The sequence below is a fragment of the Salmo trutta genome, chromosome 17 (assembly GCF_901001165.1).
Source record: "Salmo trutta chromosome 17, fSalTru1.1, whole genome shotgun sequence".
Taxonomy (NCBI): domain Eukaryota; kingdom Metazoa; phylum Chordata; class Actinopteri; order Salmoniformes; family Salmonidae; genus Salmo; species Salmo trutta.
Window position 1 is genome coordinate 31,295,433 of NC_042973.1, and position 14,728 is coordinate 31,310,160.

Below are 14,728 nucleotides of genomic sequence, written 5' to 3' on the forward strand. Positions count from 1 at the left end.
TCTGAATGTCCTTAAGTGGCCCAGCCAGAGCCCGGAATTGAACCTGATCGAACATCTCTGGAGAAACCTGAAATTAGCTATGCAGCAACGCTCCCCATCCACCCTGACAGAGCATGAGAGGATCTGCAGATAAGTAAGGGAGAAACTCAACAAATACAGTTGTAACAAGCTTGTAGCTTCATACCCAAGAAGGCTTGAGGCTGTAATCACTGCCAATGGTGCTTCAATAAAGTACTGAGTAAAGGGTCTGAATTCTTGAGTAAATGTGATAATTTTGTTTCGTATTTTTTTGTAAATCAGCAAACATTTTTAAAGCCTGTTTTGGCTTTGTCATTATTGGGTATTGGAGTCAAAAATACACAAAACTGAGTGATATATGCGGTGCCTTCAGAAAGTATTCAGACCTCTTAACTTCTTCCACATTTTGTTAGGTTATGGCCTTACTCTAAAATTTATTAAATCATTTTTTTCCCTCATCAATCTACACCCTACTACTTTCACAAAGATAGTAAAGCATCAACTCTATTCAAATTGCATTCAAAATGGAAAATCCTGTTCTAGATTGACATAGACTTCAGTGAACCATCATTTTAGTCTGCTCTGTACTTGTACTGTAAGGCATTATATATTTTTAAATGTATCTGTGGTAATCATTAACCACGTTTCCATCCACAGTTTTTATGAGAGTAAAGTCATACGTATGTTTCGGTACAATTTTAGCTATGACAACGAGAAATGGCGGTGGAAACGCCTTGAAGCGCAAATATTGATATAATGACCATCATATTGAAGTAAACTTGGAGTCACATGATGATATGGTGTGTGGTCCTCCCAATACATATTGGGAAACCATGTAGTTTATTAGGCTACAGATTAAATAACTTATGATGAACAGGCACAGGGTGGTGAAAGTGCACGGCAACCTTGAGGCCGCTTTACAAAAAATATTGAGTGTCTTATTCTGGTGACATGATGATCGTGATGATCAATAATGCTTGACTGCCATTTGACAAATAAAAATACTCTCACTCTTAATAATCTCATCATGTACACTAGCTTACCTGCACAGCCTTCCCGCACTGTATCTATCTGCGAGCAGTTGGCTAGATCGTACCTGTCAAGACCAGAGTAGGCACATTTGCTTTTTAACTCAACAGTTTTTGTGACAAATATTACACAATTATGCATGCTACACCATGCTATTGCATTCAATGCCATCTGGTGGAGAAAATGTGTCAAGTCCTGCCTGTACAACTTCAACTTTCTGACTCCACCCTCTACTGATAAACAAAATGAGGTGGAAACACCTAAGATACTGAAGTGAGAGTAAAATAAATGAAGTGAAGATTCCATTTAAATACAGGAGAGTTACGGGGAACATAATTTCTTAAGCACGGTCACAGGTAAGGAACTCATAGCATAATGAATACAAGACACAATGGAGGTACTATAATCTTATACACATAATAAGAATGTTCTCATTATCAGGAGGTAAGTTGATGCACAGTAACGTAGTGGAGAGACTGTGCCAGGGTAAACTAAATGATAACTCAACATTGATATGTAGTGTAATGTGAAGCTGAATAACATGCTTGAATCATACAGTGGGGGAAAAAAGTATTTGATCCCCTGCTGATTTTGTACGTTTGCCTGCTGATAAAGAAAGGATCAGTCTATAATTTCAATGGTAGGTTTATTTGAACAGTGAGAGACAGAATAACAACAAAAATATCCAGAAAAATGCATGTCAAAAATGTTATAAATTGATTTGTTTTTTAATGAGGGAAATAAGTATTTGACCCCCTCTCAATCAGAAAGATTTCTGGCTCCAAGGTGTCTTTTATACAGGTAACGAGCTGAGATTAAGAGCACAATCTTAAAGGGAGTGCTCCACCATGGCCAAGACCAAAGAGCTCTCCAAGGATGTCAGGAACAAGATTGTAGACCTACACAAGGCTGGAATGGGCTACAAGACCATCGCCAAGCAGCTTGGTGAGAAGGTGACAACATTTGGTGTGATTATTCGCAAATGGAAGGAACACAAAAGAACTGTCAATATCCCTCGGCCTGGGTTCCATGCAAGATCTCACCTTGTGGGGTTGCAATGATCATGAGAACGGTGAGGAATCAGCCCAGAACTACACGGGAGGATCTTGTCAATGATCTCAAGGCAGCTGGGACCATAGTCACCAGCAAAACAATTGGTAACACACTACGGCGTGAAGGACTGAAATCCTGCAGCGCCCACAAGGTCCCCCTGCTCAAGAATACATATACATGCCCGTCTGAAGTTTGCCAATGAACATCTGAATGATTCAGAGGACAACTGGGTGAAAGTGTTGTGGTCAGATGAGACCAAAATGGAGCTCTTTGGCATCAACTCAATTTACCGTGTTTGGAGGAGGAGGAATGCTGCCTATGACCCCAAGAACACCATCTCCACCGTCAAACATGGAGGTGGAAACATTATGCTTTGGGGGTGTTTTTCTGCTAAGGGTACAGGACAAGTTCACCGCATCAAAGGGACGATAGACTGGGCCATGTACCATCAAATCTTGGGTGAGGACCTCCTTCCCGCAGCCATGGCATTGAAAATGGGTCGTGGATGGGTATTCCAGCATGACAATGACCCAAAACACACACATGGCCAAGGCAACAAAGGAGTGGCTCAAGAAGAAGCACATTAAGGTCCTGGAGTGGCCTAGCCAGTCTCCAGACCTTAATCCCATTGAAAATCTGTGGAGGGAGCTGAAGGTTCGAGTTGCCAAACGTCAGCCTCGAAACCTTAATGACTTGGAGAAGATCTGCAAAGAGGAGTGGGACAAAATCCCTCCTGAGATGTGTGCAAACCTGGTGGCCAACTACAAGAAAAGTCTGACCTCTGTGATTGCCAACAAGGGTTTTTGCCACCAAGTCTAAGTCATGTTTTGCAGAGGGATCAAATACTTATTTCCCTCATTAAAATGCAAATAATTTAATAACATTTTTGACATGCGTTTTTCTGAATTTTTTTGGTGTTATTCTGTCTCTCACTGTTCAAATAAACCTACCATTAAAATTATAGACTGATCATTTCTTTGAAAGTGTGCAAACATACGAAATCAGCAGGGGATCAGATACTTTTTCCCCCCACTGTACATCTGATTTGTGTTTGCTGATTTTTGAGATGATTATTTCAGAGACAATATGAGCTTTAGAGAGGTAGGAAATAAGTCAGCTATTATCATATCACATAAACTGGTAGTCGAGGGCAAAAGTTGAATATGACTGATTATGTGCAATCCTGTAAACTGCTTTATCAGAGGATAGGATGAACTTGGATGACTTGCACTGTTAAGGTACACTTAGACATTTTTTTCCCAAAAGGGTTCTTCGGTTGTGCCTATTGGAGAACCCTTTTTTGGTTTTAGGTAGAACACTTTTTGGTTCCATGTAGAGCCATCTGTGGAAAGGGTTTTACATGGAACAGAAAATGATTCTACCTGGAACCAAAGGGGTTATACCTGGGACCAAAAAGGGTTAATGAAAGGGTTCTCCTATCAGGACAGCCGAAGAACACTTATGTTCTTGATATCACCTTTTTTTCTAAGAGTGTATGGAACAACCTTTTAAAGGACAGTGTTAGCTGCAGTAGTGTCTCAAATAGGAGAACCAATACCATGTGACTTGATGAGATTTGATGCAACTTGACTTGATGTAGAACTTATTTGATACAAACACTGAATGCCATTACAGATCATCTTGATTAAAAGATGGACTTGTCCAGCCCGGCAGCAGTAATTGAAAACAACAGTCTGGAGAACTGGAAAGTGATTGGTGCGGGAGGGTTTGGACAAGTCCACAAAGCCAGACATGTGGTTTGGGGATCGGATGTGGCCATCAAGTTGCTACAATGTGATGATGGGTAAAATGTCTATACTTTAAACACTTGATTGTATGTCAATTAAATGAGTTTTATATTCCATTATAAACTGATTTGTCTTTCATGATGTGGTCAACCATTTAAGTTAAGACACTATTCCTGTGTTGCCCTCACTCTCTCTGTCCACCCCCTCCCTTGTCCTCTCCTTCCCACCCCTAACTTTATCCCTGCTCTAGCGCTTCCCTGCATAATGAGGCAGAAATGATGTGCAAGGGTGCAAGCCTCCATGTGATAAGGATTCTTGGAGTGTACAAGGATTGTCCCCCCACTTGCGGCCCTTCCATCCAGCTGGGTCTTGTGATGGAGTTCATGGAGAGGGGGACACTGGAATCCCTCCTGGACACCCTCTCTCTCAATCCACCTTGGCCCCACCCCCTTGCCTATCGCTTGGCCCACCAGATCGCTCTGGGGATGAACTTCCTCCATTGCCTCATCCCACCCCTTCTGCATCAAGACCTGAAGCCCAATAATGTGTTGCTGGATGACTCCCTTAATGCCAAGGCAAGTTCCAGGCTCCTGGTTCTAATTAGGCTTTAACTGGTGGGAACACGAGCATGAACTGAGGTTCAATAGGACTATTTCTTGTTGGAGTGTATTATTGAGGCAATATTATAATTATTATTATTGATATTACCATTAATTGATTATTAACTATTTCAACAAATATAGTTAGATGACATGAGTTATACTGCCAGTAATTGTAATGCATAAACCGAACATAAACTGAAGACTATCTCTCTGTCTCTCTAGCTTGCCGATTTTGGCCTGGCCAAGGTGTCCCACAGTGTTAACAAGATGAGCAAAGAGTTCCCTGGGAAGGCTGGGGGTACATCTAGTTACATGCCCCCTGAGGCTTTGGAAAATGTGTCATACAAACCCATTCGTGCCTTTGACATCTACAGGTACACTACTAAATTCCTCAAGAATAATCAATATGGACATATGACTTTACAATGACTCTTTCTATCTCTCTCTCACACATTCTCTTCTTCAGCTATGGTATACTTCTGTGGTCCATAATCACTGGTCAGTCGAAGCCATATCCTTGTAAGTAACACTTACAATGAATATCCTCTTCATGGTGCATTATACTCACATTCATTGCACTTTGCTATGCATAGTAACATTACATTATAGCCACACCGTGGCTGTACTAAATTCTACAGGGACTTCAGGTTACGAAAAAAAGAAGGTATGGGAACTGTTTAAAACATTATGAACATTATGAAGTGGATATGAACACACCGGTACTACATGCTTGCTTACACATACGAACTTATATCTCACTCTCTTTTCTCACTCTCTCTTTTATTTTCTATTCTCTTCTCTCCCTCTCTCTCTATTGTCGAGAACTGTTTTATAATTTAATGTGTTTATGTATTTGTCTACAAGTTTATATATGTTTACAACAAGAAAGGGGAAGATATCAAAATAGGGGCATTTGGGGATAATAACATATTGTACGGAATACATTTGTACTGTAGTGAAGACGTCTCTAGAGTAATGCAAGGTCTCTTTCATGATCATGTGAAACGTCAATTGCTATGGAAATGCTGGGATGTGTTTGTCAATGATGTTAAAGGTAATTATGATGCAACTATGATGGTGATACAATATGGATTACAATTATGAATATTAAGGCTATACGCACTACATGTTACACACATAGACACTCAAACATACAAATTGGCAGAGTTATTATTTATTTGGACATCACACATTATAGTCTTACTATTATACAGACATCATACACACTCTCATTATATCATATCCAATATCATACACATCAACCTACTCAGATTTGTTTCACACATAATTTGTCTACATTTTCTAACATCTGTGGCATTGGCTCACAGGCAAGGGAATAATAAAAACATTGCTAGAACCTATTTCTGTCACGGTTGTCGTAAAGAGGAGCGGACCAAAGTGCAGCATGTGTTTCGTTCCACATTTTATTTACACTGTGAAACTATGCAGTACATATAAATAAACTGAATACCAAAAACAACAAACCGTGACGCAGAGTTAACATACACAAACTCAAAACTAATCTCCCACAAACCAAGGTGGGAAAAAAAAACTACCTAAGTATGATCTCCAATTAGAGACAACGAGGACCAGCTGCCTCTAATTGGAGATCATCCCAAACAAAACCAACATAGAAATACAACACTAGAAACTGACAACATAGAAAAAGGAAAACATAGAGAAAAAAAACTGTCACGCCCTGACCTACTCTACCATAGAAAATAACATCTTTCTATGGTCAGGACATGACAATTTCTTGAATTCTAAATATCAGACATTTGAAAGCTCTAGTTTTGACCTTCATAATACCTTCATAATACCTCTGATGGCAGTAACTTTACAAGCACTAATTATGGTCAATTTAGACTGAGAATAGTATCTAGTTATGGTAAGGGGTGAAATACGTATAGCTAGTTATAATTGTATTGGTTTGGCAGATTATAAAAGAAGATCAGTCTTTACATGGCTAAAAGAAAAGGAATATAACATATACTGTTTACAGGAAACTCACTCTACATCCTTAGATGAAGTTGCGTGGAAAAAGGAATGGGGTGGTGAAATAATTTTCTGTCATGGACAAAGGAACTCAAACGGTGTGATGATATTAATTAACAAAAATGTTGATCTGAATGTGCAAATAATCAGGAATGATGCGCAAGGAAGGTGGATCCTTATGAATATGAAAGTGGGCGAAAAAGAGATTTGGCTCATTAATCTATGTGGTCCAAATCAGAATGATCCACACTTCTTCGAAAACATTTATACCAATTTATTGAACTTACAGGCAACAAATTATCTAATCATTATGGTAGGAGACTATAATACAGTGTTAAGTACCTCAATGGACCGTAAGGTAATCACTCTACAAACTATCATCACCGTGCCTTTAAGGAAATCACATATATTATGGACACATTAGAAATACTGGATATTTGGAGACTAAAAAATCCCGACCTAGTGAGATATACATGGAGGAGACTTAATCAAGCTAGTTGTCTTGACTACTTTCTTGTCTCTTTCGCTCTTGTATCAAAGGTTAAAAAACATTTAATAGGAGACAGAATGCGATTGGATCATCATCTTATTGGCATTCACATAACTGTAGTAGATTTTACATTTTAGTCATTTAGCAGACGCTCTTATCTCGAGCGACTTACAGTAGTGAATGCATACATTTCATACATTTTTTTCTACGTACTGGTCCCCCGTGGGAATCAAACCCACAACTCTGGATTTGCAAACACCATGCTCTACCAACTGAGCCACACGTGGACGGGGATATTGGATATTTAATCAAAGTTTACTGGAGGACAACTTATTTTTAACTAAGACAAAATAATTTATTACTGAATTTTTCCAGTATAATATAGGTTCAGCATATCCCCTTATTGTTTGGGATACCTTTAAATGTAAAGCCGTTTCTGGCTAAAGAAACAAGACTAACAAGGGAAATCCATGAACTAATAGTACAGGTAGATAGCAATAAAAACGATACTACAGAGATACAAAATAAGATAGAGGAATAAACAAAAAGAACTTGAGGAACTTATTCAAGAAGGATCTAATGTAATCTATTGCAAAAATAAAGCAAACTGGATGGAATGTGGAGAAAAATGCACAAAATTCTTCCTGAATCTCCAATACAGGAATGCTAACAAAAAGAATTTGCAGAAACTCGTTACTGAAGACGGAGTCATCTATGATTCTCCGAATGATATCTAAAAAGAGGAAGCTAATTATTTTAGGCAGATATTCTCTTTTCCGTCTCATCCTCTCCCACTGAATGAAGATTACGGTAAGGAATTCTTTCCAAATAATATAAAAATGGAAAATTACCAAATATACAGAAAGATCAGTGCGAAGGCCAAATTACAGAGGAATAACTTTTTGAGGCTATTAAATCCTTTCAGTCTGGAAAAACCCCAGGGCTTGATGGCATACCAGTAGAGGTATATCAAGTATTTTTTGATATACTAAAGGCTCCATTGTTAGATTGTTTTAACTATGTCACGTCCTGACCAGCAGATGGAGCTGTTGTAGTAGTTTTGGGGTCAGGACGTGGCAGTCTTGTGTGTGTGAATGTTCTGTGTTGGTCTTGTGACTCCTGATCAGGAACAGCTGGGGATCGTTGTTCCTGATTGGGAGTCATATATGTAGGAGTATGTTTGTCACTTGGTTTTGTGGGTAGTTGTCCTTGCGCTGCGTTGTATGTGCCTGCAAGACTGTTGCTGTTGTCTTTATTGGTTTTTTGTCCAGTGGATACTTTACTCCTTTTTTTTAATTAAAAAACATGAGTATCCACATACCTGCTGCGCCTTGGTCCATTCTTGACGACGGACGTTACAAACTACTTCTATAGTAATGGTAGTCAGGTACTCAGCAGGAAGGTCTGATTTCTCTATTATTAAAACAAGACCCAGATGGCAAATATAAAGACCCGATCTATCTAACAAACTGGAGGCCCCTTACACTTCAATCTTGTGAATCAAAAATACTAGCAAAATGCATTGCACTCAGAATTAAAAGGGTTTTACCAGGTATTGTTCATCCTGATAAGACAGGTTTTTTTACATGGACGATACATTAGAGATAATATACGACAACTACTAGAAATAATACAACATCATGAAACACATAAGAAGCCAGGAATGGTATTATAGCGGATTTTGAAAAGGCATTTGATAAAGTAAGATATTTATAAATGCCCGGATTTTTTCAATTTCGGTAATTATCTTATAAAATGGGTAAAAATAATGTATAGCAACCCCAGGTGTAAAATAGAAAATAACGGCTACTTCTCAGAGAGTTTTGAATTGTCAAGAGGAGTTAAACAAGGGTGTCCACTGTCACCATATCTATTCGTTATGGCCATCGAAATGCTAGCTATTAAAATCAGATCCAATATCAACATTAGAGGATTAGAAATCCAAGGCTTACAAACAAAGGTGTCCATGTATGCCGATGACTCAAGTTTTATGTTAAGTCCGCAAGCTAGATCCCTGCAATGTCTCATTAAAGAGCTAGATAACTTTTTTGTACTCTCTGGACTAAAACCTAATTATGATAAGTGTACAATATTACGTAATGGGTCCTTAAAAAATACAACTTTTACATTACCTTGCAGCTTACCTATAAAATGGGCTGATGGTGAAGTAGACATACTCGGTATACATATCACAAAATATATAAATAAGCTCTCCACAATGAATTTCAATAGAAAACAAGATCCTGCAACCATGGAGAGGTAAATACTATTTATGGAAAAATTGCCCTGATTAACTCCTTAGTCATATCTCAGTTTACTCACTTACTTATGGCGCTGCCTACTCCTGATGATTCGTTTTTTCAAATCATATGAGCAAAAAATATTTCGCTTTTTCTGGGACGCTAAACCAGACCAAATAAAATTAGTCTATCTATATAATGAATATGAATTGGGTGGGTTGAGATTATTAAATATAAAAGCACTAAACCTCTCTCTAAAAGCTTCACTCATTCAAAAGTTTTATTTGAACCCTAAATGGTTCTCAAGTAGATTAATAAGAAAAGCTCATCCATTGTTTAAAAATGGCCTTTTTGCCTTTGTGCAGATTGCCATGTCTCATTTTTGATTAATTGAAAATTATACTTTTTTCAAAGTATCGGTCTTTTTCAAACAAGCATTGCAGAGCTGGCTACAATTTCAATTTAATCCCCCTGAAAATATAGAACAAATATTACAACAAATATTATGGCTGAACTCAAATGTGCTGGTTGGTAAAATACCTGTATTCATGGGAAAGATGTTTGAAAAGGGTATTTTGTTCTTAAATTATATTGTAAATTGTAATGGTAGAGTTATGTCCTTCATGGAGTTATCAGAATTGTATGGGAAGTTCTGTTCAATCCAAGAGTACAACCAATTGATTACAGCATTACCCCAAAAATGGAGGAGGCAGGTGGCAGCGGAAGGAGGTAGGGAAATCGTCTGTCTGCCCAATATAAAGGATCAAAACTGGCAGAGGAATAAAAATAGTAGAAATAGGAAAGTATACCAGTTTCATTTGAGGACCAGGATGTTGACAACTGTGCCGTACAGATTGCAAAATATTTGGGATGAGATTTTTGATGTACCGATTCCATGGTACAGGGTGTATGAGTTGATATATAAAATAACGCAATATTCAAGACTTTGTGCTTTTCAGCTAAAATTATTATATAGAATTCTTGCCACCAACAAAATGTTGAATATTTGGAGAATAAAATCATCGAAGCTCTGCAGATTTTGTTGTGAGGACACAGAATCAATAGACCATTTATTTTGGTATTGCCCTCAGGTAGCCTGTATCTGGTCTCAGGTTCAGGAATGGCTGAAAATACATAGCATTGATCTAAAATTTACCCTAGAAATAGTACTTTTCGGAGATCTGGCGAGACCGGGTAAGTCAATTACTAATATACTAATACTCTTAGTAAAAGTATTTATCTTCAACACGCAATCTGTAGATTCTATTCGATTAGATAGATTGAAATTGTACGTTAAACATCATAGCATATTTGAAAGATATATGTTGCGTAGAAATTTGAAGTGGGTGGCCAGCAAAGATAGATGGGATGGGCTGAAGGAAGCTGAGGGTTGGAATGTGGAATTGGAGACAAGTGGGAGTGGAGTTGCTGAGAGAGAATGATGGTCAAAAGATAAAGGAAAAAAAGTCAAAATAAAACATAATAAAAGTACATTTGAATGACACTAAGTGGCAGTGTTTTTACAACTAATGCCGGTTTGCCTGAGGCTGATGCTGTGCAGGTGTTTGTACACATGCATATAGACACACTCTCATTCGAATAAACACATACAAGAACACACACATACATGTAATAGTGCCAGACATGCACACAAACATATACAGTTGGCATTGCTGTTATGATTTCAGTTGTCCTTGATGTCCTTTGTTTTAAATGTATTTATTTATTTTAAAAAAAATGTGCATTGTTGTTTGCTGTTTTCTTCTGTCTTTTTCTTTTTTCTCTTTAGTTCATTCTCTTGGTTGTTGGTGCATTGGGGGTTCTTGGGGGTGGAGAATGGAATTAATTGTATTTTTTATTATTTTTCTTCCTCGGGGGTGGGAGGGGGGCGGACTGTGGGAGGGGTCTCGAATGGTTGAGAGATAGCTATTGGGGAACTGTGGGGGGATCTTGGAGGGTTCAGGTTTCACAAGATTGTGATCATGAAAAAGGTTTTTAAAATTAAAAAATTAAAAAATTAAAATGTTACTTGTAGATGTAATGTTTATGAACAGTTATTATTGTCTATGTGGTGCAGTGGTGCACCACATAGACAATAATAACTGTTCATAAACATTACATCTACAAGTACATTCATAGAGAAATATGACAGGGCTGTTTAATTAAGGCTTTTTGGAGCATCTTACCTTTACTCTTCAATCTCTTCTAGATGTAAATGCCGGAGACTCCAGCAGGTTCTGTTTTCTCATCAAAGACAGAGGACAGAGGCCTTCCCTGGAGGCAGTGGACAAAGAGCAGGTCGAGGGGCTAGGGGACCTGGTGGAGCTCATGGAGAAGTGCTGGGACCATGAGCCCTCTAAGAGACCCCCCTTCAAGGGTAAGAGTACAGGAGTGTAGTTGGAATATTCCTTTTTTATCACATAGGGTAGCTATACTCATCCAGTTAGGATTGTGTACATCTTGATTGTCATAACATAAGCATGCATGTCTTTATTTATGAGTTTTACACATCACTGATACGTGTCGTTTGGAACTCTTCCTGTTTATTTTTCAGAATGCTTCCTTGTGACAGAAAGAGTGTTTGAGAAGCACAAGAAGGGGATACATAATGCCGTCCATCAAGTGCTGACAAAACTGGTACAGAACAAGACACTAGAGCTACGTTCTAATATGTACACTAGTGTACCACTCGGAATAAAGCAATGTATTTGTCATGCATTTAAGTGGTAATCCTTGTGTGGGCATTGGAACATAGCATACTAATAACTGTCTCCTTATTCTACTCTTCCCTCTATCATACCCTCTCTCTAGGACTTGGGAAGTGAGGGGGGAAGTAAAACATCAGGTGTTGGCGCCCTCCATGTATCTGCAAGTTCAAAGCCACCTGGTATAACACTTTATAACAACTAATACTACTATTGAACTTAGTATCCAAGTATTGACTTGATCGAGTTCACCTAAATCATAGATCAAATACAGAATGTATCCTTCCACAGCATGTCCAAAAGACAAAGTGAATATCTCTGCTGATGTGAAGACTGGTTCACTCTCTCCAACACAGGTAAGTGAATTTGGCCTTCACTGAGATGCATCTATGGTTTGAAGAGAAAACACAGAATAATATCGCCTACATAACTATTGGTCTGCTCATATCCTGTACACAGTGGCGGATTTAGGTATAGGTGACATGGGCAGCCGCCCAGGGCGGCATCTTGCCGGGGGAGGCAGAGGGCGCCTGCACCAAAAATAAATACATGTAAAAAAACATTCGGAATGGTGACATTTGCGCGATCGGTTTTCTATCGCTCATTTGCACCTCACGTCAATGATATGTCACCGTGTGGGACTGTGGGTCAATTAACCTTGCCGGAGTGGTGGCCCTGATTCTAGTTTGTGAGCTAGGCAGGCTACTGCCTGGGAAGGTCTCTCACTCAGAAGTATGAGATGGGGAGGGGGCGGGGGTAGGTTCACCTCAGATCTCCCCACTGGAAGACCGAGGTTGGGGGAGCGGGGAAATCTATCAAATAGCACACCTCTAACTTTGTACAGTACTAATGCAATTAGTAATGCAATTAGTTATGCAATTTAGTTTGTGTGTTTCTTGTTTGAAGTGCAATAGTATAATAATCAGGTTCTCTTCTTTATAAGTGTGTTATTCTATTTGTGCATTTGTGTGATATAGGATTTGTGCAATTTAGTTTAATTTGTGTGTTTTTTGTTAGCAATAGGGTAATAGAGTAATAATTTGATTCTCTTTTTTATTTGTTTTTATATACTACAATTTGTTTCTATTTGTCTTTGTTACTTCATGATATTTTTAAGTCTTATTTTGTATATATTTTCATATTTATATAGTTTTAAATGTTATGATTGTTTATTTGTGTTGTTCCAAATGTCTGATTAAAAATTACAGTTAGTGGGGGCGGCTAAAGGTATAAGGGCTCGAGGCCAGACCCAGATGCAGCTACGGGATGCAGATGGTTTGAGTATTAGATATTTATTAGTTCCAAAAGGCTAAGCAAGAGAATGGTCATGGACAGGCAAAAGGTCAAAACCAGTTCAGAGTCCAGGAGGTACAGAGTGGCAGGCACGCTCGAGTACAGGGCAGGCAGACTGGTCAGGCAGGCGGGTATGGAGTCCAGAAAACAGGCAAGGGTCAAAACCGGGAGGACTAGCAAAAGAGAGAATAGGAAAAGCAGGAGTATGGGAAAAACACGCTGGTTGACTTGAAACAGACAGGACACAGGGATAAGAGACAGGAACACAGGGATAAATATACTGGGGAAAATAAGCGACACCTGGAGGGGGTGGAGACAATCACAAGGACAGGTGAAACAGATCAAGGTGTGACAGTACCCTCCCATGGCGCCACCTGGCGTCCTACCTGGACGCATACCTGGCTGACCGGGGTGTCAGCAGTGGAAATCGGCGATGAGGGCCGGGTCCAGGATGTCTCTAGCGGGAACCCAGCACCTCTCCTCCGGGCCATAACCCTCCCAGTCAACCAGGTACTGGAAACCCCTGCTCCGTGGTCGAATCCTCAGGAGGCGTCTCACCGTATACGCTGGCTGGCCATCGATGACCCGGGGGGAGGGATGGGCCTAGAAACAGAAGACACAGGACTGTGAGACAAGGGCTTAATCCTGGACACATGGGGTGAACACGGAGGGTACAGGGCAACAGCAGTGGGACTAATGACTCTAGAATTGGGGAAAAGAGCAATGAAACAGGGGGATATTTATGAGTCTTATTTTTGTATATATTTATATACTTATATAGTATTAAATGTTATAATTATTTATTTCTCTTGTTCCAAATGTCTGATTAAAAATTACAGTTAGTGCAGAATGGTGCTTTTTTGGACTGTAAGTTATTATCGTTTTCAAACATATCAATTGTGATTTTGTAAATTGCTTCACTTTCTGCTTACTGTAGGATGTGGCTGATGGCTTGTCTTCAAAACTAATAGACAAAGGTAAAATAATATTTTCATTATCCTCTCTTCAACCCTCTCTCTCCGCTCTACCCTTACTCTCTATATCTCTCACTTCTCTTAACTTCCACTCATATGAGTGTGAGAGAACAGCTTGTCAAATAGATCAGATATGAAGAACAGTTATTTGCACTCCTTGTATTGCTCCAAGTACATAAGAAAAATGTCAATACTTGTAAGTGAAAGTCCAGTGAACTTGCAGTCATGCATACTCCAATTTTTTTTTAAACTTTTCTTAAATCAACGTTTTGCTCAATAGACTGAAAAAAGTCTGCACACCTTTACTTTTTATAACCTTAGGCAGGATGTGATAAACAAAATATAATTGCTCCTACATGCATATGGTCCCCTCCCTTGCAGCTTTTGACCATTTGTCATTATATGTTGTCCTATCTGTCTGTCCTGTCTGAATGTCCTGTTTGACAACCGAAGTCACTGCCTGTGAAATTGAAATATCCCTCGATATGATTTTGTTGTTGTGTAGAAAGACAAACAGTCATTTCTGATGGAGTCAGGCACAGATGAGACAAATCAAAAGGAAAAAATTGCTAAATCAACCT

At 39.0% G+C, this 14,728-nt stretch overlaps 1 protein-coding gene across 1 annotated transcript in view; it reads left to right on the forward strand.

Moving 5' to 3' along the window:
• LOC115152032 (receptor-interacting serine/threonine-protein kinase 3-like) overlaps positions 1–14,728 on the forward strand; it is a 30,063-nt gene that overhangs the window by 13,287 nt on the left and 2,048 nt on the right. The window contains exons 2-10 of the mRNA XM_029696494.1: positions 3,736–3,904; positions 4,099–4,423; positions 4,673–4,824; positions 4,917–4,969; positions 11,385–11,552; positions 11,730–11,812; positions 11,987–12,062; positions 12,172–12,236; positions 14,111–14,150. Of these exons, the coding sequence (XP_029552354.1) occupies positions 3,753–3,904; positions 4,099–4,423; positions 4,673–4,824; positions 4,917–4,969; positions 11,385–11,552; positions 11,730–11,812; positions 11,987–12,062; positions 12,172–12,236; positions 14,111–14,150 (1,114 nt within the window). The 5' untranslated portion in view covers positions 3,736–3,752. The remainder of the gene's footprint in view (positions 1–3,735; positions 3,905–4,098; positions 4,424–4,672; positions 4,825–4,916; positions 4,970–11,384; positions 11,553–11,729; positions 11,813–11,986; positions 12,063–12,171; positions 12,237–14,110; positions 14,151–14,728) is intronic.